Source organism: Pangasianodon hypophthalmus, chromosome 20 (assembly GCF_027358585.1).
Source record: "Pangasianodon hypophthalmus isolate fPanHyp1 chromosome 20, fPanHyp1.pri, whole genome shotgun sequence".
NCBI classification, from domain to species: Eukaryota; Metazoa; Chordata; class Actinopteri; order Siluriformes; family Pangasiidae; genus Pangasianodon; species Pangasianodon hypophthalmus.
In genome coordinates, this window is record NC_069729.1 from 19,992,410 (window position 1) to 20,020,314 (window position 27,905).

The window sequence follows — 27,905 nt, forward strand, 5'->3', positions numbered from 1 at the left end:
ACCTCCCTATGTAAAACTAATCCAATCCAAATAGGGCTTTTGATTCAATTTCTTGGCTAAGATTTGGATGTAAGGGGTTTGAGAGAGGAACAAGATTTCGAAAGGTCTCAGCAGGGTCTGCAGTGTGACTGATAGCAGCCCTCATCAGTTCTGTAACACAAAAAAATACAAAAATGACAAGAAACTGCAGCATGACGTCTTCCATGTAATGTGGCTCAATCCGGCACAGTAACTTTTTAAAGAGCAAGGCATGTCAGGTAAGTCAAACGACAGTGTCAGTGCCTCCTTGTGAATGTTGAAATCGTGAAAAGAAGTTTGCCATGACACCGACATGAGAAAATATTGATGTACAGGTGGTTTCGAGCGATTTGAGGAGAGGGGATGGCTGCCGGAGACAGACTGCTATCGAGCCGGCTGACAAAGAGACACTTTGGGTCGATTGCTCCCTGCTTGGTGGCTGATAGGGTCGGGATGCTATTAAGATAAGGAAGATTAGCCGGACATGGAGAAATGGGAACACACAGTGGATGAGCAGGCCTACAGAGGCGGGAGATCTTAACATTTACCTCAGCGCTGATTTTTCTGATTCTAACGGAAAACTGACACGCATTTCACACGTGATCATATGTTTTGCACGTGTGAGCACATGTGAAAGCCTCAGCATTTAAACATGTTGTGCCTGGAAATTGCATGTAAACGCAAGTAAACACGTGAATAAAATGTAATAAAGAAAATGAGTAAATAATTGATAAATGAATTATGTGAAATCACATGTAAATAAATGAATCATTTGAAACAATTATGTGCAAATCATTGAATTATGTATGAATAAAACATGTGTAAATAAATGTGTAAACAATCATGTGTGTAAATAAACAAAGCATGCAAAAAAATCACATGGGTAAATATATGTGTACAAAATCATGTAAAAAAAAACACATAAAAAATGAATCATGTGGAAAAAATTGTATTTAAAAATGGATTGTGTGTAAAAAAAAAAAATCACACGTACATAAATGAATCATGTGTAAAAATGAATCATATGTAAAAAAAAAAAAAAATGACATAAATAAATGAACTGCATGTAAAAAAAAAAATCACATATCCAAATAAATGAATCACATGGGGGGAAAAAAGGCCATGTGTAAATAAAAATACATGCACAGCATGTGAAAATGTGTGAAACGTAACATGTCAAGTGTCTACAAACCTCATGCGATTATTCTCATGTGAAATCTGTATGACTTTTCTGTAAGGCGACATTCTGATTCCTTTATTCTGATACTAACGGAAATGGAAACATGAGCCAACGTTAAGACTAACACAGTACACCGGTGCTGAGGAAAATGTCTTCTCAGTAGGTGTTTACTGAAGAGGGGTCAACTCACAGTCCAGAGAAATCACAGTCACGTCTCCATATTGCCTTGGTAACACAAACAGTAATGACAGGTTTTTGTGTATTAAAACTACAGAGTTGGTTAGGGACAAATCACAACGCATGACAGATATGGAGAAACATCCTCTCTATTTAAACGCTGACCTTTCGGAGGTTTGTTCCTGACTTTAGATTACATAACCGTATCTGCCTGAGCAGGGGTAGAGTAGCGCCTTCTTTGGAGATAATGGATGGTCGTGGATTCGGAGGCTTCTCGTGTGGACTAAAAGAACCAATAGCAAGAGCAGATTAGTTGTAGTTTCTAATACATTATCGTTTCTATAGCAACAGCTCTTTCACAGGGAGTTGTAGAGGGAAGCTCCACATAAACGGATCAGAAACGTGTGTAATTGTTGATGTGGTGACGTTTGCTATAAGGAGACGTTTATTTAACATTCATAGAAGGAGTATTATGACTATTATGACATTCTGTAATTAATTTATAAAATTGTAATCATTGACCAATTGCTGAGGTATAAGAGGAGTCAAACACTCGGGGAGTAACTCTGCTTCATCACACCACCACCATGTTGAGTATTTTCCTATAATAGTATGACACAGTGTTTTATTTCTTACATAAAAGATTATTGACATTCTGGTTGGCAGACAGAGACACCCGAGAGACCACAGCCCCGCCTTCTCGTTTTCTATTGGCTCACAAAACCTAGCTTCGCAAATTCAAGAGTCAAATTTGACATGAAGCGAAAGTAACAGCTACCAGAAACAAATGCCAATTTTTCCCCTTCAGTGATTTGGCTTTTCCACTCGGTGAATTTTATTTTGTGTTTGTGTATTTGGTCTGACTGCTGCTTTAACTGAAAAAGCAGAAAAGTGTCGTTTTCAGCTAGCTTCAGTATCGAGTAAATTCTACACACGAACAGTAAATGTTGCCACCTCTGCTAATATAAAGCTCAATCTATAGTTCCATAAAATAATGCTTTATTTCCTTAATTTCCTTAAAAAAAAAAAAGCTCAAATGAAAGTGAAAATCCGTCTTCCTAAGAGGCTGTTGTGTGTTTGCTGTTAGACTCGATGATGATACAGCTCTTGAATAATCAGAAGGCAATCTTTCTAGCCAAGTCAAACTGGGGAAATGATCTGTCAGAGAAAACACACAGAGCAAAACAACAACCCTAGAGAATAATTATTAATAAACTCATTTATAAAGGGCTCTCAGACTAGCGGCTCTTCTCAGAACATTTAATCTTCTGTAACAATCATAATATGGGCTTTTAGCAAAACGGCACAAACTTGCCCTTTAACAATACGTTCCAGTTTAATAGCTTAATTTAAAAAAGCTTTTACAGCTTGTTTTCACTGAGGCACTAAAGTATATACTTGAGTCTGCGCAGAGCAAATATATCAGGTCATACAAAGCACAGCGAATAAATCTCTAATCATTTTATTCCTCATGCGGTAGGACACAAATTAAACACGTTCTTGTTTAAACTCTGCCTTTCTTTTGTCTGTTAATGAGGGACAACACATTTATATGACAAAGTAAAACACGGTGTTGTGCTGTTATAGGAAAATAATCAAGTGTTTTATTCCTATCACAGCAATTTGCCAACAACTACAATTTTATAATCAAGTTTTTAGTAAGAATGACATACTTTTTATCCATTTATAGTTACATGTTCTGGAACATCTGCAGAACAAGTTAGTTTCTGTTCACACTTACGTTATACCAGTTTCTTTTTCTATCTCTCGAAGTTAATAAGACAAAAAAAAAAACAACCCACAGCTAGTCATTTTACCGAGAAATCGCAAAAAGCATAAAATCCTCTGTCCTGAAGATGTCCGAAAAATCGAAAAGTTATGGCTTTACCTCTGACTGTTACAAAGTGCTGACACTGGAGACTCCTTCCATAAAAGCTAAAAAAAGGTGTCCTCACAGAAAACCTCACCATATCAGTGTTTACACATTTTTTAATCTGTTGTAGATTGTTCACCATACAAGTCCCTGTGAATGAGCTGTTGCTATAGAAACGATACCCTATAAGAACAAGAGCATTAATATAAACCTGTGATTTGCAGCTGCACTACTGACAGAGCTGCTGTTATAGAGAATTAATCAACACTTTCTGACCAATCAGAGTCCAGAATTCAACAGCACTGTGCTATAACACAAAATAAAGCATTATTACTCTGTATGTTTATAGCCTAACCTCCACAGGAGGCTAGCTGTCAAATATGTGACTAAATGTCAACGATGTGTCATTTAGTGGTCCTTTTGAGTTCATTACTGTGTTTTAATTTCTCCAAAATGGTTATTATTCCTTGACACACACAGAGCAGGGTTTTAAAATGCATTTTATTCTGTAAAACTGAATTTATGTGCTTAGGATTGTGTTTGAACTCACACCTTCAGTAATAACAATACAGTACATGCCTGAGCTTTTATACACATTAGTCTGCTGAAATGGTTTGTTAATGGACTCGCACGATTAGCAGTCGTTGACCCACATACCCTATTGTTCTCTTTCTATTTTAGTCAGTAGCATTTATCTGCTTCAGTGTGTGTTATGATGGACTAAGTGATGTGGACAGCTGGGCTGTGAAGCGGCGGTTCTGCATCACCGCTGATCACCTGGCCCGGCCCCGCACCGCCAGCTCCTGATCCGTCTAATATCCGTTAATTACAGCGGTTAATCAGACTGGGAATGAGCCTGGGCACAATGCCATTTCAATCTGACACCGGCGAGAGCGAGGTTTCCACCCCCGTCAAGTTGAGGCCGCTTCCTGCCAATCGTCGCTCCACCTGGCCGGGTTTATGAGGCCAACACAGATTAACCTAGAGCTACACATTCGCCGAGAGTTGAATAAAGTCATCAGCAAAGTGCACTCGATTCTCGTTCTCAGACTTAATGAGCCGAGCTTTACTGTAATGTGAGAAAGACTTCACTCCGATTGCAGTATTTTAGTGCTTTGTACATATTACATGCCGAGGGGAGGCTATCATGACATGTTATCACTGGGGCTCAACCAGCATCCCTCCCTCGATCTCTCTCCCTCTCTCTCTCTCTCTCTCGCTCTCTCCCCCCCCCCCCTCCCCATCACTCCATCCTTCCCTCACTTTATGCTCCCTCCCTCAGAGGAACACACAGTCCCACTGGCATCCAGCCGTCTGCATGCTGCTTCATTTCTCCACACACCAGCTCTGGGTGAAAACCTAGAAGGGGTGTTGGAGAAATTGAAAGGCGTCCAGAGAGGGTCGGCCCCCAACCCCCAAAAAAACCCCAGAGGTAAGAACGCTTCTGATTTTAGTTTGCAAACATTTTTTTCCCAGACTGAAGTAGATGTGATTTGTCGTCATGCTGAAGGGCATCGTGGTGATTAAACGGAATAACCTGTTACTCATACTCACGAGAGGATTCTCTCTTTCTCTTTCTCTCTCTATTATAGAAGAAAATATTTCATTAATTATATATTTGACAAAATGATTGCATAATGAACAGATGAAGCAACACACAATGCATGTTTTTCCTTCTGTCATTTTTAATGCTTAGTTCAGATATTAATGTCTGTCGTATGCATTTACATAGCCTAGAATTGATTGACGAGGTCGTGCTACTATTTTTAAACCTAATCTAATCTAAGTTCATTTTGATTTAAATACTTTCCACAAATTTATTTGACCTTCACATCCAGCTTTAAGTATTTCGGTCGACACGCAATGCCATTTAACACATTTCAAATGAACATCAAGCACCTTTTCTCCTATAGAATCTGTAGAACACTTATACACTCATGTTTCCTCCTATAGGACCCTTAGAAAACTAATATAACCATGTTTTCTCCTGTAGAACCTGTAGAACTCTTATACAACCGTGTTTTTTACCATAGAACCCGGAGAACTCTTATACAAATGTGTTTTCTCCTATTGCTCAATATAAATTAAGATCAGCGCTATATAGAGCATGGGTCACTATGTATTTTGTTCAGATTTATGTTGAGAATTATGTGATTTTCTTGATAAATGAAGTCTTCCTTTAAATTTGAGTCAGTAGGAGACACACATACACACACACACACACACACAAATCAGACAAATTGCTAGATGTCACATTCTGGCATGGGACCAAGCCAGCACTGTGTTTATCAGCTGGCTGGTGTTGGCATCTTCTAGCAACAGTCCCCACACACACACACACACACACACACACACATCCATCACACTGTGTGATACGTATATACGTGTCCATGAGTATTCATCAGCATGGGTTAACGAGACCTGATGGCACACATTGCCTGATTTTTATCACCCGAAACCTCCGAGCCATAAGCATGCTGCTTCTATTTAACATAAAATATAAACGCTCCGTGCCTCCATTACACCGGTAAAAAGGTTACGATTAAGAAGTAAGTATATCTCATTTGAATGCTCGTGTGTGATATGTCAAATTACACAACAAGCTACACACACTGGGCATCATTAGTCTCGCAGGATATGATTCGTAAATCGTTTGCAGGAGCATTTACACAAGAAACGTGATGTTTATGAAATTCCTCTTCGTTGGGAAAAACCTATATCCTTCATTTTGCTTCTGAGTTTGTGTAAAGTTATGTATATGGACACTCATTAATGTGAACCTTGATTGGCTTCAAATGGTATAATTGTTGATGTGTGACTGAGATTTTATAAACAGATTACGCTGTCAAGTTTAAAATTTATTTCAATTTTACACACCAATCAAACGGACGTTTTATAAAATGCAGCCATTTCATATTATCGATCTGAAATAAAGCATGAAATAAGACAAATAAGACTGGACATTCCATTAGGACAACAATAATGGCACCCTATAAAAGGAGGAAGCGTTAGTGTGTGTCTGTGGTAGACGACACGTTGCAGTGGCTGAGCTGCATTACTGGAAGATTTTGTGCACATCACGCTTAGGAGGCGCTCTTTCACCCTTTAGTCGCCATTTTGTCAGCTCTCTTTGTGCTTTGCCTTTTATGGAGTTTTCTGGTTGTGGCTAAATGTAACTCAGCTATGCTACGAACTTAGAACTTCTGGCTGTTTGGCATTTATCGACACATGAGTATGAAGAGAATCAGAAAATCAGGTCAGTTTAGCCTACGAAAACATGTATTAATCATTTAGTAAAGCTGTGTGTAAATGTTTTTTTGTAAGCTAAACTGCCTCCAGATTTTTTTTTTGATAAATGCGAATCACCTATAAATTACCAATATTAAGTTTTAAAAAAGTCAGCTAAGAAAAACATATTTTAATTATCAGAATTATTATTATGCATTGGTTCAAGGTGGATTTCTCCTTTAAGATCATTTAGATGACGTATAGTAGCAGTCACTCCCATTTCACAACTATACACATTCATAGCCACACGGTTTGGTTTGTAGACAGGTGTGAAAATTGTGACGCATCAATTCCACCTCCACAAAACAGTAAGCAACAGGGTCATGCGAGCAAACAAATCAACTAAAAGTAGGTCACGCTGGCTAAGTCCCAAACCACACTTCACAACTAAAAGACTACCTCAAGCCTACCTTCAGCAGAGGCTGTGTATGCAACACGCTGGCTCAGCAAGGCCAACAGTATCATTAACGACTCCTCCCACCCTGCCAACACACCACCTTGTCATCAGACAGGCAGCAAAAAAATACTGGTGAATCAGATCAAATCTGATGTATCTGATGTAAAAAAAAATACACCAGATTTAAGAACAGTTTGTACCCAAGTCATATGCATTCTTAACAAATCTAAAAATATTTTAAATTTTGCATTTATTGTTTCACATTGTCTTTCATGTCATCTTCTCAGTTTTATGTTGTTTTTAATGGTTTGATGTTTTAAATACAGCTGATGATTTAAGCTAGCTATTGATCAGCCATTAAGTCTTTTATTTGGACAGTGTAAAGCCAGACTGATGGTAAAAATGACAAAATGTTAGCATTAGCTAACGCGACAGACACATCCTCAATCTAACCGTAGCTAAGTTACAATACAATAAACGTACAAAACAAGGTAAGTCTGACTTCTATCACAAATGTACAAATTAATCTTACCAAATACACATATGACCACTGTGCGGTTTTCAGAACTCACAGAATGGGAAAATCCGAGAGCCAAATGGATATAATGGAAAAAACAACCAAGCCGAGGAAGCATCACTGGACCGTAGTGGAGATCGGCCTGTCCGTTATATTACTGCTGATGAGCTGCGCTTTGGCGGGACTGGTCGTGCTTTACGCTTCAGCGCTCAAAGGTGTGAAACAAACCTTAGCATGTTTTATGGGCTACATTAATATACAAAGTTGCTCATTAATACTCAACAATTCTTTAAAGAGAAACACAACTGAAGTGCTAATTAGTCTAGTAGATGCAAATAAATCTGCACTACTTTCTCAAATAACAATTATTAATGTAATAAGAAAATATTAAATAAATGTAAACGCTTTTAATGAGTGATTTTTCACTTTTTTTTAACAGATTATTCATATAGAAATGGTGCAACAAAAGGTACTGTATATAACCTGTGGTTACATTCTTAGGAAAGCTAGCATAAGCTAGCTAACAACAACTAAGGTTAATGATTTAGCTAGCTAGCACTCAGACATTCAGTCTTTTATTTGGACAATGTAAAGCCTGATTTAGAAATTCTCCCAGAATTAGACATCACAAGTTAAACTGTCTATCTGTCTTTAATTGTGTGTGTGTGTGTGTGTGTTTAATAGTTTCTTATTAACTAATCAATGATACCTCATGATATAATGCATTGATCGATGCTAATATTTTCATAGTCAGTCAGTTGATAGAGATAAAATTTTAGCCACACTAACCCTAATATCACAATTTCCCAATTCCAGTTATAGCTTTAGACGGAACAAAATCTAGTTTCTGAGGAGATTATGCCATAAAGAGTGCTAGAAATACACTACTTATTTGGACTTCATATGAAATGCTATGATTTTTAAGTGATGATGTGGTTTTACAGGCCTGGAGTATCGCAGGAACCCAGACACCACCGTGTGCACAACCCCAGACTGTGTCACTGCAGGTGAAATAATAATAATAATAATAATAATATTAATAATAATAATAATAATAATAATTCTGAGTAAAGTGGTGTAAAATCTGTTGAAAGCATTGTATGTCTTCAGAATTACATTTTTTAGTGGTGTATTTTTATGTCTCGTATCTGTAAAGCTACACTGCGTAAAATAGAGTGCCAGTTGTCTTGATTAAAATGATCATAAACTGAGTTATGAGGATGAGAAACACTTCCCTCCCTGCACGGCTGTTCTCCCAGCGGCAAGGTTACTGCACAACATGGACCAGAGCGTGGACCCGTGCCAGAACTTTTACCAGTACGCGTGTGGAGGCTGGCTGGAGAGGCACGTGATCCCCGAGACCAGCTCGCTCCACAGCGTCTTCAACATCTTGAGGGACGAGCTGGAAATTGTGCTCAAGGGTCAGTGTCACCTTTGTGTGTGGAATGATGTGCAGAGGGACGTCCTGATTTCAATTTACTTCAAACGAATACTTAATTCAATTTACTGTTCTCTTGTCTTGGGTTTTTTTTTTTTTTTTTTGGCTTCAGGGGTTCTGGAGACACAAAGCGAACGTGACCGGGAAGCTTTCAAGAAAGCCAAAGTGCTCTACAGATCGTGTATGAATGAGAGTGAGTGTGTTTTCCCTTGGACAGCATGCAGGACTCTAATCGCAGTGGCTTGCATAAGTATTCACCCCCTTGAAATTTTCCATATTTTGTAGTGTTACAACCTGGAACTGGAATAGACTTAATCACAAAAACTAAACACAAAAATTATAATATCCCATAATATTGAAACAAAAAAAATAGCCCATAATATTGAAGTGTGGATAAAAATGAATATGTTTGATAAAAATATTTTTTTTTTTTAGAAATAAACAGTGTAAAAATAGTTGTTGCATAAGCATTCCCCCCTGTAATTGTGAAACTGCTATAATATAAATACATTTGTTACAGAATTTGTTAGAGAACATACCTAAATTTAAACAAAATCATGTAAACCAAAGAACAAAACAAAACAAAACAAGCCTGAGACAAAGTTCTGGGAAAATATCAATCAGGGTTTTCAATATAATCTCAATTAAGTTCATTTCAGTTCCTGGTTGTAACACTACAAAAGTAAAAGTTCAATGGAGTAAATACTTATGCAAGGCACTGTATTTTAGCCAGCTAGCTAACATGAACTGACAGGATTTCTGAGCTGATTTAAAGTCATATTATTAAATATAATCTTTACTGCTAAAGCTAGCCATCTGGCTAACATAAGCTAATCTGACAGGACAACTTAGATTATTTCAAGTCATGTTCCTAATCTGTATGTCTATGAGATGTCCAGTACATGTTCAATATCTGAATATTTAGCTTTAATGCTAACCTGACAGGACTGCTAAAAGGATTTAGGTCATATTAATAAATGTTCACAATCTTTACTGGAAAAACTAGCCATCTAGCTAACATGAATCCTCACAGGATTTCTGAAAGGATTTTCTCCCCAGTTCATGTTAATAAATGTTAAATAATGTTTACTGGTAAGCTAACATAAGCTAACCTGACAGGATTTCTAAGAGGATTTTCAAATCATAATACATTTTCATAATCTTCACTGATAAAGATAACCAGCTATAGCTAACCTGACAGGATTTCTCAAGGAATTTTAGGTCATATTAATTATTTTTCACAATAAAGCTAGCCATCTAGCTAATATAAATTCTCACAGGATTTCTGAGAGGATTTTGTTTCCAGTTCATCTTAATAAATGTTCTTAATATTCACTGATAAAGCTGAGAGGATTTTAATTAATATTAATAAATATTCATAGTATTCATAGGTAAAGATAAAGTTGGTCAGTTAGCTAACATGAAATCTGACAGGGTTAATATGAGTTTTTTTTTAAATACTAAAATAAATGTTGATAAATTTTGCTGCTAACAATATCCCACTAGCTAACAGCAGATACTTTAATAGAATTTAATAGGATACTAGTAATAGCTAGAGGGGATTTGTAAAGCCAGTACATACACACACACACACACACACACACACACATATATATATATATATATATATATATATATATATATATATATATATATATATATATATATATATATATATATATATATATTACCAGTAATGGTAGGTGGATGGCTAATACATGCTAATTTTCACAGTTTGAGTCCATAAATGGGCTCAGGAAATTCCCACCAGTTTGCAGACAAACCCTTCTCAGACCAACACATTATGTTCAATGGCCCTAATATTTATTTATTTATTTATTTATTTTTTACAGCTCCTGTATTTTATGAGATTAACATCTTTTTAATCCATCAAAAAGACAATCCTGTTTCATCGATCGGCATAAGGATGCAACTAAACTTCCCAGGAAGAAAAAAAATCATAAAAAATTGAAAAAATCACATTATGTATATATATATATATATATAATATACTTATATGTATAAGTATATATATATACTTTATTTGTGTGTTTTGTCACCTATTTAAAATAAATAAATAAATAAATAAAATAAAATACATAGATGCTAACACCTGGGCAAAGGCGGAAATCATCCAGTCACCAGTGGAGAAAATAATAGTAGAGCAACAACACTTCAAATGAAGCTAAATTACAGGAAAAGGGAATGATCCAGAGAAAATCAAAGATTAATGATCAAAAGCAACAAGACACTGGGTGAAACTAAATTTCAGGAAGGAGAAAGATCGAAAATTAAAGAACAAGGTGGTCTAAAACCTGCTCTGTAAAGATTTTCTGGTTGGCTTATACAAGGGCACTATTTCTGCAGCCAGTTTCCTGACTCAGTAGGATGCGATTAGTCGATTCCTGATGTGTAACTTGATCAAACTGCTGCCCCCTATAGGTGTGATCGAGCAGCGCGACTCGCAGCCCCTCCTCAAGCTCATTGACAGTATTGGTGACTGGCCTGTAGCCTCTGAGGACTGGAACAGCACAGCAGGTACCAAAGATACCGTGTCCCCCTGTGAGTCTACATAATAGGGGACAGCGGTGTCTGTGTTTTAGCTTAATGGGATAAAAACAATAGCACCGAGGCTGGAGTCTCAGCGAGTTGATAAGGAGCAGATTGGTTGGGAAGGTTAGAGCTCCACGAGAGATGGGTTCAAGACAGGAGAGATTCCTCTCTCACTAAATCTGGCCATTTTATGTGATGTTATAATTAAACTGAATGGTGGAATTAATTTGTAATAGCATTTGATAAATAAAAACACGGTTAGTCTGTAGTAGTGCAAATTCCAGTACAGAATGGAAAAATGACTTTTCACATGTGATCGTATGTTTTTCAGTTGCATTTTCAACATGTTGTGCCCTAGAATTGCACTTGTGGGCTCGAGTAAATGTCTGACCCCATGTAATAATATATAATAAATAAAAGCACATTTCCTGCGTGTGAAAAGTTAACGTGAAAATAAATGACTCGTGCAAATAAAAATTATATGTGAAAATAAATTAATGTGTAAAAAAATGCAAAAATAAATGAATCATATGTAAAAAAAAAAAAATATATATATCACATTCGTATGAGTAATGTGGGAAAAAAATCACAAGTGAAAATAAATTTTAAAAATCATATGTGGAAAAATAAATAATAAGCATCAACATCATATAAGCATGTGTTACAAAAAAGATGTGAAAATCACATGAAAAATACAAACATGCACAACGTGAAATGTGAAAATGTGTGAAATATAACATGAATAATATAATTATTAAAACAAAAATTAATGTGATTATTCACATGTGATGTTCATGTGACTTTTCTAACTGTAATCTTGGATTTGATCTATGTTGTATGTGATCAACAGGCTGTATTTTGTCACAGGAAGGCAGAATCTTAAAGATGCTGATGTTTTTTTTGTCCATTTGTGCTCACAGAGGAGTCCTGGAGTCTGGAGCACATGCTGGCGTCCCTAAACTCTCATTACAACAAGAAGATTTTGCTGGAAATGTTTGTTTGGCCCGATGATCGAGACTCAAGCCGCCACATCATTCACGTAAAGAGAACAATCTCCTGAATTGGTTTATTTCTGAGGAGCTTTATAGCCACTTAAATCCAGTATTCAATAAACTTTATGATACAGAAAATGAAATATAGTTTATAGCCACTACCAATCCATCCCATTTCCACAGATTGACCAGCCATCTCTAGGAATGCCCTCAAGAGATTATTACCTCAATGATGGCAACTACAAAAAGGTAAAATGTGCACCATGTCTTTCTCAGTGATCTGCACATCCACTCGCCGCCCACGTGATAATTACAGGGTTGAGCAGCGGCCTGTGTTTGTTTGTATGGGTAGGTGCGTGAGGCCTACCTGCAGTTCATGGTTTCCATGGCGAAAATAGTACGGGAGGACAGGAACCTCACCCAGGATGACGAGCGCGTGTGGGAGGACATGATGCAAGTGATGGAGCTGGAGAGAGACATCGCTAATGTGAGTAACATCTGCATCAGATGGCAATATCAGATGGAAGATAACACGCAAGATATTAAAAGTAAATCCTAAGTTTTAAAATACCTAATTTAAAACCTACAAGTGCATAGAAGCAAAGTGATTTTGAGTTTTTGGTGAACATCAGTGAATGAATCTTTAAAGGAATACTCCAGTGTTGCTCAAAACTCACCTAAAATGGAATCTAGGGGCAGATGCTGAATTAGACTAATAAACTTTTACACTATGTCACTATGTAATATATAGTCAATGTTTATCAACAGCAAAATCTTACATATTGATATAAAAAAACTATTAAAATGCTATGGAAGCAATAATACACTCCATGTTATGCTTTTATAGGAAAATAATCAACAACAAAGTGGTGTGATGAAGCAGAGTTACTGCTGCCACCCTGAAGTGTTTTATTCCTCTTATGCTACAGCAGTATGCCACTGATTACAATTTTTACTAAATTAAAATGAACACCATACTTTTTATCCACTTATAGCTTCATTTAATGTTGTGAAACAAGTTAGTTCCTGTTATAGCAGCTATAAATAGTTGTTACTTCACCAGTCTTGCTTTTTCTTTAACTTGGACAAAAAAAAGGAAGTTTAACATGTTACCGGGGAAATCGCAAAAAAGCATAAAAACCTCTGTCCTGAAGATGTTGGAAAACTGTTAACAAAGCACTGACACTGTAGACTCCTTCCATAAATGTTCAATAAACATCTCCTTCCAGAAAATATCACCACATCAATGATTACATGTTCTCTTTGGCTCTATGTATACTTTGTTAAATAACAACACCAGTCTTAATCTGTTTATTATTAATCTTAGATTATGTGCAGCATCTACCATACAAGTCCCTGTGTAAGCAGCTACTATAGAAATGATAACGTATTCTATAATAACGAGTGCATTAATATAAACCTGTGATTTGCAGCTGCACTAATGTTAACTGCTGTTACAGAAGATGAATCAACACCTTCTGACCAATCAGAATCCAGAATTCAGAGTTCAACAGTGTTGTGTTATAAACAAATAATACAGATGATGGCTCAGAGGAAAGGGGTTAATAGTTATCTTGTTTCCTCAGGCCACGTCTCCGGCCGAGGAACGCAACGACATCACTGTGCTCTACAACAAAATGACTCTGCGGGACGTGCAGGAGAGCTTTAACCTCGGCGTGAGTTCCTGACTCACAGAGTTAAACCTGCTGAGTGAGAGAGGAGACAGGGGTGTAACACTGTGTCTGTCTCTCTCTCAGGGTTTTAACTGGACCCGTTACATCCAGGGCATCGTGGCAAGCGTTTCCATCACAGTGCAGCCTGACGAGCCCGTCGTGGTCTACTGCTCACCCTACCTCGAAAAGCTCGACACCGTGCTTTCTAGATACAACCGCAGGTCAGACCTCGAGCTCTGATGAACTATTTTTGTAATTAATAATTAATAATACTTAATAATTCACATTCACTAAAATAGAAACCAGTCTGAATGCATAATAATGTGTTGGTTATCATACAGTCAGCTCCAGAATTATTGGCACCCATGCTAAAAGATGGGTAAAAAGAAAAAAAAAGTGTTTGTGGTTAATTAGCTTGATCAGACAGTGAAAATATGAAAGAAGTCCAACGTTTTTCTAATTAAAACCACACGTCATCAAGGGTGCCAAAAATTCTGGAGCTGACTATATCATCATGAGATCCTAGTGTCCTAATATGTACATTTTATGTTACACTACACTTCTTATAAGCTCTCATGTTGTTTTTATGCATGCCAATTTTGTTTATAACAATGAAAATAATAAGAGAAAAATAAGAAGAATAGGGATACCAAGAATCTTAATTTATATATTATTTTAAAGGGCTACACATGAACAAATAAAAGATTAAACAGAGTATTTATGCACAATAATAATATCAAATAATAAAAAAAAAACAACTATGAATAGCCAACTTTGTGAAATTAATGTAATACAATTATTTATAATATAAATTATTTACAATAAAAACAGCTGAAATTAAATGGACAGCGATACATCTCGCTAATCTACTCTTATTATTTACATACTGTATATCAATCTGTTTGTCTTCATGTAGTATAAAATTTTATTTGGTTCTATACACAGAGTTGTCAGTTTATTAGATACATCTGTATTGTACCTATTATTATTGTATTATTATAAAAATAATGCAGGACTGTGCAGAATTATCTGGTCTGGATGCTGATCATGGAGCGAGTCAGCAGCCTGAGTCGACGCATGAAAGACGTCCGAGCTCACTACAGAAAGGTGAGAAATAGACTTCATGTGAAAACTATTATGAATTTTCGTGGTTACACAATTGCACTATTTGACCATGGAGTACACAGTTATAGAAGGGAATGATTTATAATCGCACTATCCGGTGTCACCCAGATGAGGATGGGTTTCCTGTTGAATCTGGTTCCTCTCAAGGTTTCTTCCTCATGTCGTTTCAGTGTGTTTTTCCTCACCACCGTCACCTCTGGCTCGCTCATTAGGGATAAATTCATAAATTTTAAATTTATATTCAGAATTTATTTATTTCTGTAACGCTGCTTTTTTACCATTTTTATGTCCATTGTTAAAAGCACTATACAAATAAAATTGAACTGAATTGAGCTGAATTGAGGAATCACTCCACAGACAGACAGACTGCACACTGGTAACCCTGTATACTTTTTTCCCCAATATTTCTTAGCTCTACTCTCACATTTCTGTTTTTATGTTCACATAATTTTCAGGCTTTACATGGGACCACGGTGGAAGAGGCACGCTGGCGTGATTGTGTGCGCTACGTCCAGAACAACATGGAGAACGCAGTAGGGGCTCTGTACGTACGCGAGACCTTTGCTGGAGACAGCAAGCGCATGGTGAGTCTTAATAAAGGACTCTTAGACAAGCAACAGAACGAAATCATCTGCATCACCCATGCTTCAGTGGATTATCTCGCCTGGAGATAGATTAGTGTCTATATATATATATATATATATATATATATATATATATATATACTATAGATTTGTGTCTACAGTGGATATAAAAAGTCTACATACCCCTGTTAACATTGCATGTTTTTGTGATGTAAAAAAATATCAGATATTTTTCCACCTTTAATGTAAAATAGCCACCAGCAATTTCAAGTTAAAAACAAATAAAAATGTTTTAGTGAAAAAAAGAAACTTACATTAAAAAACTTACACTAACCTGGTTACATACAGATTACTTACACATGGTGTGTGTGCTTGTAATACTCTGTCTCTTTGGGTAAGAGTCTGCCAACTTAACACCAACTTAGCATCCTGATTTGCTAATTTTATTCCACTGTTCCTGGCAAAAATGTTCCAGATCTATCAAATAGCGAGGGGATCTCCTGTGCACAGCCCTCTTCAGGTCATTCCACAGGTTTTCGATAGGATTTAGATCTGGACTCTGACTGGGCCTTACCAAAACTTTGATTGTTTTCTTCTGAAGCTGTTCCTTTGTTGACTTGTATTTGTGCTTGGTGTAAATTTCATGCTGGAAGGTGAAGAATTTCTCTATCTTCAGTTGTCTAACAGAGGCCTGCAGGTATTGTGCCAAAATAGATTAGTGTTTGGAGCTGTCCATGATTCTCTTTCTTGATTATAGCCCCAGGCCAAGATTAAGAGAAGCAGCCCCATAGCATGACGCTGACAGAACACGGTTTTTCACTGTGGGTATGATGTTCTTTGGGTGTTACGCTGTCTTGTTTTTGCACCAAACATATGTTTTAGAATTATGTCCAAAAAGTTTGACCTTGATGAGACATGATTTGGCAAAATTTAGGTTGGGCTGAGTCATTAGAGTCAAGGTTTCTTCCTCATTTCGTCTCATGGAGTTTTTCCTTGCCACTGTAGCCTCTCCAATTGTTCATTAGGGATCTAAATCTACATCCGGATCAAGCTACTTTGTGAAAATGTTTATGGTTAAAAGAGAAATACTAATAAAATTAATATAGATAAAACTAAGACTAATGCATTATATTCTGCAAAACACTTGTTCATGTGCTTAAACCTGAGGCTGCTGGTGATGAACATACATTTGTACATGTCTAGAGTCAATAAACAACAAACTCTTCATCGTTGTACCGCAAATCATATATTGCTTGTCTGTAAGTGTACTTATTACTTTACTTGCCATCTGAAACTGTTTCCTCTTCTGTCCAGGTTGGTGAATTGATCAAAAAGATTCAGGATTCTTATGTGGAAACATTGGAAGAGCTGAACTGGATGGACGATCAGTCGAAAGAGAAAGCAAGAGAGAAGGTGAGACAGTCATAATACAGGATTCAGCAACTAGACAAATGGCTGTGTTTGAGTGTTTCTCCAGTCCTCTGATTTTTTCCCTGTAGGATTTTCCTGTAGGATTTGAAGTAAAATATTCCTTTTTAGTGCAAAAGACAAAATAAAGAAATTTAATTATCAGCAACTAGACTGTCAAATGCCATAAATGTAAATGTAAATAAAACATAGTGTTTTAGGTTTCACCATCATTCATCACATATAACAAAAACTGCCAAATTGTTTATGGAAAAATATTAAATAAGGAATAAAATATCCAATTAAAGTACGTCCTGAAGTGTTTGCTTCCTCTTTGTGTTCCTGAAGCAATCTTCAAACGATTGCAATGTTTAATTTACTAGTGAATGACACATCATACTTTTTATCCATTTATCGTTTAATGTGGAAAGGCAATGAAACAAGTTAGTTCCTGTTCTCACTTACGTTATAGCAGCTATAAACAGTAGCCTCTCTTTCTTCTCTCTGCTGAAGTTAATAAGACAAAAAGCAGCAGCTTGTCATGTTACTGAGTAACCACAAAGCGTAAACTCCTCTGTTGACTATGGGCTATTTTGTGTAGATATACATATGTACACATTTTGTTTCATGACGTATAATAACAGTAAAGTCCATTTCAGGTTGTAACGCTACACAATAAGGTAAATACTTATGCAAAGCATTGTAAATATTCTTTAATACCATGTTTGCCTATGTTTTACCAACTTTTTATATATCCTCTGAGCAGCTTTTAGATCCTCTTTTCATCCAGGTTCTTTTCCAATTGTCTGTTCTAACTCTGCTAGATATCATACACTGCCTTCTTATATTTTTGTATTTTTGTCCGTCTTGTAATCTTGTCAAAAAAAAAACAAAAAAAAACTCTACATACATTTTCAGTTTTCCCCCACTTTCCGGGGGATGCAAACTTTTGCACTCAACTGTATGTATATGATTTTATGCACTATAAAGCTCCAGTACAAACACTTAAGAAGTTAACTCTGCACTATAATCAGTAGTAATCAGTATTAATTGATTATTCCTAAGTCCTTATACAGTGCTCACACAAAGTGCTTGAAGTACTTAAATATAACTTTTTTTTTTAAATAGAATAGTTTTTAAATAGAAGTGTGGACCTTTTTCCTGAATAGTAATTAAAAAGTACTAGAAAGTCCTTTAATTAGAGAAGTACATTCAATATGGAACATATTATCATAATTTTGAAACTCTATATGGTATCAGTACTTGAACCCACACAGACACAGACCTCACGCTTGCCCTGATTATTTTACTTGCTTGAATGATGAAATAATTAGTAGTTTAACTGACACAGACTAGAAGAGGCTTTTCTTTAAAAAAAAAATGGCTTAAAGGTCCTGGAATTTCACTGTCCATGGTCCAATTTCGTTGTTTTTTGGAATTTTTAATGTTGTCAAGTAGAAATGTGTATATTTGTTTGATCATGTGTAAGAAATACTTTATTTTTATATATTTTATATTATCTATTATTATATTTAAATTGAAGACTCTATGGCCTGCACTGGTTTTGTATTGTACTGTATAAATTCTTTATTGTATAATAACTCATTTTTAATTAGGATATTTTAACATAGTACGCTGAGCTTACAATAAGGACGTTTGATGTTTCAGGCGATGTCTATCTCAGAGCAAATTGGCTATCCGGACTATATCCTGCAAGAGGACAACGAGAAGCTGGATCAGGAATACGTCCACGTAAGCTCTGAAGACTCTCTCTGTGAAGTTACTCATTTAAAATAAAATGTAAAATGTAAAAAAATCTCTTGTCCATGTGGTTTACCTCCAATAAACACAGTATTTTCTTTTGTCTACAGCTGAAGTTCAGTGAAGAGAGCTACTTTGAGAATGTTCTGGAAAACCTTCAAGCAACTGCTCAGAAAGCTCACAAGAAGCTACGGGAACCTGTGGATACAGAGCTGTGCGTTACAGCTAAACACATTAAAACTAATACGAATAAAACTAAAACATGAGGCTGCTTTCACACTGGGAGTTTTTCATCTGCCAGCACACATTTTAAAAGTAAAAAGTTAACAAGCAATATTTGTTCAGTCAAAGATGTATGTCCAAAGTTAACCTAAGCACAAAAGAGTGACGATCAATCAATTCCACATAATAGCTCACAGACACGCACGATTGGCTAGTGTTGCTGTGATTGACAGGGGAGAGACATTATGCCCCTTGCTTGGCTCTTGGTCATGCATTGCTCTAGCATTGTACGATTTGAAGTCACAATCTCCTGATGAAAAGGCGAATGCTTTTTTGTTACCTCAACAAAAAATATTTTAACCTTTCTCACCAATCAGGCTGCAAGTTGGAGGTCTAGCCGGAAAACAAACCTGAGCACAAAGTGCTGTTACAAGAAGTCTTGTTAGTGAACTGGTACAAAAAGATTTACGTCATGTTGAGTAAGATCGAAAATATTTGTGACTACAGCGAAAGCAAACCACCTCATGTGAAAGCACCCTAATGCACACATTCTCATAATGTATTGCGTAGTTTCTTCATCCATCTGTAGCCTCATTATATGAATATTTTGTCAGGTGGATCATTGGTGCAGCTGTGGTCAATGCTTTTTACTCTCACAACAGAAATCAGATCGGTAAGTTCACAGTAATAAGCACTGAAAAATGTAAATGCTTAGATTAAACCTTTTTAAGATGTGCAGTTCATTTTTGTGCTGCAAGTCATAATACTACTACTACTACTACTAATAATAATAATAATGTGATGCAAAATCCTGCTGAACTCAGTGACCTTTTAATTGTGAAAAGCCCATGGGATGACAGAAATAAAGCACTAAATGCCAAACTCACAGTGGAAGAGGAATTTGTTTCTGGACACACTGCTCGCTAGTTGTGTCCTCGGTCTGAATGCCTCTTTAGCTCACTGCAAATAATGTCTGTAATGCACATAAGGCTTTTTTTTCTTGTAGATAATATAAAGCTAGTTTCAGGCTCCACTGCACACAAAGCTGTCGCCAAAAGAGATGCGCTCAAGGCACGGAAAGCGTGCTATTCAAGCTGCGTTAATACATAGACTGCAAAAGCTGGGTGATTATGCAGATTTTCAGCTGGAGTAATTTCCACATAATTACTCTTAGATTGCACATTTTAATGTTCCTGGACATTCTGGGAAACACTTCAGGCTAAATTGCTATTCTGGAGACAGAGAGGCAGCTGGAAGCAGAGGGCTTGTGGAGAAATGGAGAAAATATTAGATCTTTACTGCATTTCTCTGCATTCAGCAATAACCCTAATGGTTCAAACATACAGATATTTTATTTTAAGCTGATCTTATCGTCTCTCTCTCTCTCTCTCTCTCTCTCTCTCAGTGTTTCCTGCTGGAATTTTACAGCCTCCTTTCTTCAGTGAGAAACAGCTCCAGGCCTTAAACTTCGGAGGAATTGGAATGGTTATAGGACATGAAATCACTCACGGCTTCGATGACCATGGTGAGTCACCAATCGTCAATTCTTCCTTTGATTATTAACACCAATTTCATCAGTCTTAGTCAGACTGAGAGTTAACTCCAGAAGTACTGGCAAGAAATTTTTTTTTTTTCAGAGATGACTAACATCAGGTTTTATTCAGAACTGAGTTACTCATGCTTTGTGAGGATTTAATAGATAAATTGCGCACATCAGAGTTCAGACCAGGTGATTCGCATAATTTGAATGTCGTACCCAGAAATGCAACTTATATACGTGCGTAACCCGACTCTGAATACAAGTCTTACAAAATATTCACGTAACTTTTAGATGTAAGCTGCTGACTATGAATACAGCCCAATTTTTTTTTTATCTGATTTCAAAATTGTTGGCAATCATTAATACTTGGTGAAGCATTTGCTAAAGAACAAACAAGTTTGGAGACATTTTAGAGGATCTTGGAGTCCTCTATACTTCATTTTAATCTCATTGATATTTTAAGGTTTGCACTTTTAGAATTGTTTATATTTATAGGTTAGAGGAAATATCACAGATTGTGTATTCTCCTGCACATTTTGAGCAACACCAGCCAGCTGTATTACTTTTAATGGATGTAGAAATCACTAACCTTTTGCTTTCGCACACACACTCTTCACTCCCACAGGTCGTAACTTTGACAAAGATGGAAACATGTACAACTGGTGGAGCAACTTCTCCACAGAGCAGTTTGAGGAACAGTCCAAATGCATGGTGCAGCAGTACGGCAAATTCAACTGGAAGCTTGCAGGAGGTCAAAATGTAATTAACATTTGTTTTAAATATATTAATGTAAAAAAGAGCTTTTTATTATACAGTTTAAGAACGGGGATTAATATTAAAATAAAACCTTATTTAGTGACTCAAATGCATGAATTGACACCCTTACAAGATTGAAAGGTTGGAGATTAGATCAGGAGGTAGAGCAGAAGTTATAAGATTCAAAAGTTCAACATTTTCTGTCCCTCTTCGGCCCAGGTGAGTGGCATCACCACTTTGGGGGAGAACATTGCTGATAATGGAGGAGTTCGGCAAGCGTATAAGGCGTACATGAAGTGGGTGGAGAGGGAAGGTGAGGAGCCTCGTCTTCCTGGTTTGGACATGGATCATAAGCAGCTCTTCTTCCTCAACTTTGCCCAGGTGAGTGACAGACAGTAATGCAAGATGGCGGGATGGAGATGAAGGGCCTGAATCTGCAGATGAGCTCAGGGCTGATTTGACTTTCACATGACAGAACTGATGATAATGTTAAGCTCCTGGGAGCTGTGTTGTGAAATAGCCCAATTCCAGGAACAAAATGGATGAAAATCTTCATCAGCTAAATGGCAGTGTCTGGGATGTGTCATTTATAAGTGAATCAAAGCTTGAATATCACAACCAATATAAAGACATGCCTATAATGTGAAGAAGGTTACTTTTAGTGATAATGTAATGCCCTCCTCAGGTCTGGTGCGGAGCATGTCGCCCTGAATATGCCATTCAATCCATCAAGACCGACCCCCACAGTCCTCTGGAGTACAGGTAGATTCCTCCATATAAAGCTTACCTTGAGTCATGCATGCTTAACAGGACGTAGTCCGTACTTTACATAACCATTATACCACAGCACTGTTGAATTATCAATTCTGATTGGTCAGAAGGTGTGGATTAATTTTCTATAATAGCAGCACTAACAGTAGTGCAGCTGCAAATTACACGTTTATATTTATGCTCCTCGTTCTAATACATTATTGTTTCTATAGTAACAGCTCATTCACAGGGACTTGTACGGCGGATGCTCCACGTAAATTGATTTTAAAAAATGTGTAATTGATGATGTGGTGAAGTTTTCTGTAAGGAGACATTTATTTAACATTTATGGAAGGAGTCTCCAGTGTCAGTGTTTTTGTCTTATTAACTTCGAGAGAGATTTAAAAAAGTGATAACAGGAACTAACTTATTTCACCAACATTACATAACATTAAATAACTACAAATGGATAAAAAGTACAATGTGTCTATCTTTAACACATTTTTAAAAATGTAATATTTATGCATAAATAATGACCCAGACCTCGTTGTCTGTATTCCTGTCTCATCACATTAGGGTATTGGGCTCCTTGCAGAATTTTGAAGCCTTTTCCGAGGCGTTCCAGTGCCAGAGAGGTACTCCTATGAACCCAGAGGAGAAGTGCAGAGTGTGGTAGTCTGAGTGGAATCTATAAGCTTCACTATTTACACCAAGGCAGCAGTTTTATATATAATATACTGTATAAGCTGCCTTAATGTGTGTCTGTTGCAAGAGATAAGAAGGAGGTTATTATGAAAACTACAGAAACTGTGAGTCATTAAAAAAGTCATTATATGAGTAAGCAGAGGGCGAGTGCAATGAAGGCGGGGTGGAAAAGAGACACTTTGAGTGTCGTGTCATCACTTGTTGAGATATTTGTATATTTGTCTGTCATGTGTTACAATTCTGTATTGATTCCAGATTAAGAGGCAGATATGATATACACAGCTGCCGCCTTTGATAGTGGACACATTTCCTAATATTCTGACAGATTTGTCTATTTTTAATGTGTATTGCTGGCTTTAAATGTGGTGAGCGCTTTAGAGAGAAAGTATTAAGCCTTTCACAAGATCCAACTGTAGGGGATCTACAACAAAGCTCAAGGCTTTGAAGCCCACGTGTTTCTTTAGGTTAGAATTAAAACCCAGCACACTGGTTGTCTCTTTCGGCGAACGGCAGACTTAAAAATGTTATGGTGGAGACAAAAAACAGGAAAGAAAGAAAAAAGATATATCTATTGTAGGACAGAAATAAACGACTTGCAGGTTGAAGTTTATAGGCATTAGTGAGCTGTGAATGTGAGCTCTAGAGCCTCCATCAGGTCAAACAATTACCTGAAGACTTTAAGACTGTTAAATTCATGACGCTTTAATTATCACATTTTACATATATGTGGGAAATAATTTCTAAAAACAGCTTTATTATGTTGAACACATTTAGTTAACACACTAAACAGGTAGGCTCACTAATCTAAATCACAAAAGGGTAGTAAAATTAGTAAAAATAGCTACAGTATAGTTGTCCAGATTTATGCTTATATCACCAGAGAGTACCCCTGGATTGAAAAGTATGATGTTAGAGGGTTAAATCGTCTTAAATCTCAGATTCATACAGGTTTATAAATATTTAGCACTAAATTTACATTTTTATTAGTATTTAGTTACAAAACTGATTCACATGGACTGAGTGTGCGATCTTGGCTTGAACAAATCACCTAATGTGAAAATTATGAGAGGATGACATGCTAGCTACAGAACCTGCATACTAAGCTAACTCGCTAACTAGCGAGCTAATGTTGCTAATGTGAAAAAAAAAACTGTGCTTGTTACAGATTTTTTTTGACAGATTCTGATGAGAGAGAGAAAAAAAACTTAGTATATGATGATGAGTCAAGATTTGATACTAAAATCCCACTCTGCCTGTATCTCCCTGTGACTAGCTAGTAGCAAGCTGGTTTACTAGCATAAATCGACTAGCTAAATCGCTAACTGAGTTAATGTTAGTGATAAAATTGTGATCAAATTGTGGTTGTTCTAGTATGTTTGAGGTTTGGCTGCTATTAAATAAATCACTGAGGATATGGAAATGCAAATCATACCTCAGATATTAAAATCTAACTTGTATCTACCTGTGACAAATAAAAGCTAATGTTCTATCATTAACTAGCCTAACTAGTACTAGCTGTCTGTACTAACAGGAAAGCTCAGTGGACATAATTAATTTGTATTTATAGATATTCATAGATAATGGCAGTCTTTATTAGTAGTTTTCTGAACATTAAATACATATTAAATAATCTATTATCCTACACAGATTGGTTTAAATATTTTAAAATGAGAACCATGTTTAAATCTGCATTTGTGTATCTATCTTGTTATAAAATGAGATTTTACTTCTATATACAATAACGTTCGAGTATTAAACAGAAAATTCAAAGGTTTTCATATTAGCTAAGGCAGAATGTTGTGAAACATACTCTTTACAGGAAGAAATGCATAGAAAACCATTAGTAAACAATTATAAAAGTGTTTTGTCATGCTTTTGCTTAAATTAGATATGACTGCTAAATTTGAATGCTAATCTAAATTAGAACTGTTGTGTTTACTTAGGAGGAAAAAAAAATCTGTTAACCACAAGGTTTCCTGGTTATTCTGTCCATATAATGAGAATATTTTTCATTAATGACCCACATGGTAATATTTTTAGACGCACATTTTGATCTCAAGAGGTTGTGATTTATTTCCCGCATACCAGGTCGACCATAAAGCTGTTTATTTGACATTCAGGTGGTGTCATTTATCACAGAATCCACAGCCGACTGCTTTTGGCATTGCTAAATCAGGCACATTTAGTTTACTGCATCTCAGCATGAGGGGTATCAGAAGGGGAATAACGATCAAGGACTTTGAGGAGGACAGGCAGGTGAAGTGAAGCCTCTCGATCTCTTAAATTGATCAGTTGCAGGAGGCGGCGTAGCAGAGCGTAGACGAAGGCCACTCCGCTGAGATAGCGTCCTCATTAGAGAAGTGGTCAGGGCCAGAGACTGTTCTCTTCCACCTTGATTAACCAGTAATGACAGCAGAACTAAACAAGACGGACGGAAGGGAAGAAATGACCTGGAGAGCATCAGCAAAAAGATCAAACAGTGCAGGAACACGGATGGCTTCAAGAGAAAACACGCTCTGAAAGCTTAGTCAATAAGCAAGGAGGGGAAAAAACAAATCTGGTTGCCATGGACCATTAATTTATGACTGTTATCTCTCATCACAGAGACTCTGATTAACAGAATATTCACATCTGCCTTTGAAGCTTTATTGCCAGCCTACAAGTTCTACAGGACCATAATGGCTTGTACTGTTTGGAGGAGATGGCTGGGTTACGAGGGTTCAGACTAAATAAACAGGAAAGCGTGGTGTTCTTTAAAAATCTGGGTTAAAAAAGTCACAAATATAATAGTTGATTTAGCTACACTTCAAAAAAAATCTTGACTATATTCAAATTTATCTAATATTTCTTATTATAAATATGAAAATAATTGTTCTAATTAATAATAATATTACTAAATATAATAGTAAATATACTAAGAGTGTTAAACCTATTTCTGAACATTTTTCACTTATTTCAAGCTTGAAATTTTTTTTTTTTTCATCTTGTGCAAGATAATCAGAAGGAAGCAAAATTATCTTGCAATAAAAAAAAAAAAAAATCAAGTTTGAAACTAAATAAGCAAAAATATCCAGAAATAGGTTAATAATCCTTTGTATAGTTAGTCTATTTACTAGTATATTTAGTAATCATATTATTTATTATAACTATAGCTTTAAATGAATTGAATAATAAGTTTAAAAATTTAAATATAATGATTAGTTACCCTATTTCTGGACATTTTTACTCATTTTTAAAGTATTTATCTTTAGAAGGAAGCAAAATTATCTGCCAGTAGACCAAATCAATTAGTAAAAATGTCCAGAAATATCTGTAATATCTGATATATTATAATCTTATAATACCAGTGATTAGATAAATTTGCATTTATTAAAGATATTTTCACTTTCTACATAAAGATGAAATAAAAATGTCAGTTAGGCTGGATGTCACAGGAAAATGTACAGACGAGTGACAAATAAAAAGAAAAACCAACATAAACCTTCAGAACAGCTTCAGGCTCTGGATCTGTACATGAGTGATGAACACTGTTCTTCCAAACACTGGTGTTTTGATGATGATGGTGGAGAGCGACGTTAACCCTACGCTTAGATTAGCAAGTGACAAGTTGCTCATGTCGCTTGTAGTTTGTTCCTTTTGAGGAACCAGAGGCACCGACGATCTCTGCTTTATTTTTCTTCATAATGTCTCTGTACACATTTAACGAGAGGTTGTAAATGACAGGATAAGATGAAATCACGGTCATAAGTCTTTTTGAGTGTCAAACAGTAAATGGGAACCAGCTGCAGGTAGGAACTAAATTTGTGATTAAGGAACCAGAGGATTGGTCTGAGGAATCATTTGAGTCAGTAGGTTGGATTTGTTGCTTTACCATGTCATACCTAATTTGTATAGAAGTGAGAAAATCATGATTCAAATGTCGCTTGTTGTGCTGTCGCTTTGTTGCTTGCCATTGTACCTGAAATCGTGGCTCCATGTCATGCACGAACGTAGAAAATGAACGATCAGCTGTTGCATGGTCGCTTGCTAATGTGAACGTAGGTTAACACATCACTCCCAGATCTCTGACAGGTGTTCAGTTCAGCTGTGATATATTGAGTGTGAAGGCCATAGCATACAATTTATATCATTTTCATTCCCATCAAACCATTCATTGATCCCTTGTGTCCTGGGGATGGGGATGGAGTCATCATAGAAGAGACCACACCCACTAGGATAGAAATGATTCATCATAGGATAAAGGTGATGATGATTATTATTATTATTATTGTTATTATAGTATTGATTTACAGTGATGCTCTCCATAAGGGGACAAGTGGAGCCAAACCATGCCAGAAAAAATAAATAATTGATGTTTTTTTAATTCGTCACTCGTCTGTATTTACACTTCTGTATTGGAAATGGTTCTAACTGCGGTCAGGGGAACGGATGGTATTTTATAAAGTGTGTATGTTACAGCCTTAAGTGTTTGTCATATGTAGTATAATTTTACCCTATTAGGTGATCACTCACCGTAAATATGTAAATTTATCCATCTCCACGTACATCAACATCCCTCCATAGGTTAGAAGATGGCGTAAACACTTCAAACACACAAAGAGTCGAGTGTGTACATTTTCAGAGAGAATCATGTATACGAAATTCAAGGGAAACATTCTGTGCCAAGAACTGCTAGTAGCATTTTAAATGCCACGGCTTTGGAAAGTAGGTTAAAAAAATATGTTTTGTACTTTGTGGACCTTTAAGAATGGCATTATATATATATATATATATATATATATATATATATATATATATATATATGCTATTATCTGTAAGATTAGAGAGTTCTTGAATACTCATGCCAAGTGTGTACTGATAAATGGATTTTTGTGGATTTTCAATGTCTTATGCATTATTTTAAGACTTCTTGTTAATAAGCTAAACAATAAAGTAACACGTGCATGTTG

At 36.3% G+C, this 27,905-nt stretch overlaps 1 protein-coding gene across 1 annotated transcript; it reads left to right on the forward strand.

Moving 5' to 3' along the window:
- Positions 1-4,533: 4,533 nt before the first annotated feature.
- Positions 4,534-27,703, forward strand: mmel1 (membrane metallo-endopeptidase-like 1). Its single transcript, XM_026932696.3, has 23 exons — positions 4,534-4,680; positions 7,499-7,665; positions 7,890-7,919; positions 8,395-8,457; positions 8,710-8,871; positions 9,001-9,081; positions 11,331-11,426; positions 12,362-12,480; positions 12,617-12,682; positions 12,786-12,920; positions 14,020-14,109; positions 14,191-14,327; positions 15,120-15,213; positions 15,687-15,815; positions 17,130-17,228; positions 18,891-18,974; positions 19,094-19,197; positions 19,820-19,878; positions 20,611-20,730; positions 21,371-21,504; positions 21,721-21,882; positions 22,187-22,263; positions 22,828-27,703. The coding sequence occupies exons 2-23, from the start codon at positions 7,509-7,511 to the stop codon at positions 22,925-22,927; spliced, it is 2,298 nt and encodes a 765-aa protein (XP_026788497.2). The 5' UTR covers positions 4,534-4,680; positions 7,499-7,508; the 3' UTR covers positions 22,928-27,703.
- The last annotated feature ends 202 nt before the right edge of the window (positions 27,704-27,905 follow it).

What these genes read in the sequence shown, in the direction of transcription:
- mmel1 (XM_026932696.3), top strand. Translation starts at nt 7,509, where the DNA reads ATGGGAAAATCCGAGAGCCAAATGGATATAATGGAAAAAACAACCAAG. An exon ending in TAGAAATGGTGCAACAAAAG is followed by an intron (nt 7,920 to 8,394) that starts GTACTGTATATA and finishes GTGGTTTTACAG; the next exon opens with GCCTGGAGTATCGCAGGAAC. An exon ending in AGCTTGCAGGAGGTCAAAAT is followed by an intron (nt 21,505 to 21,720) that starts GTAATTAACATT and finishes TCTTCGGCCCAG; the next exon opens with GTGAGTGGCATCACCACTTT.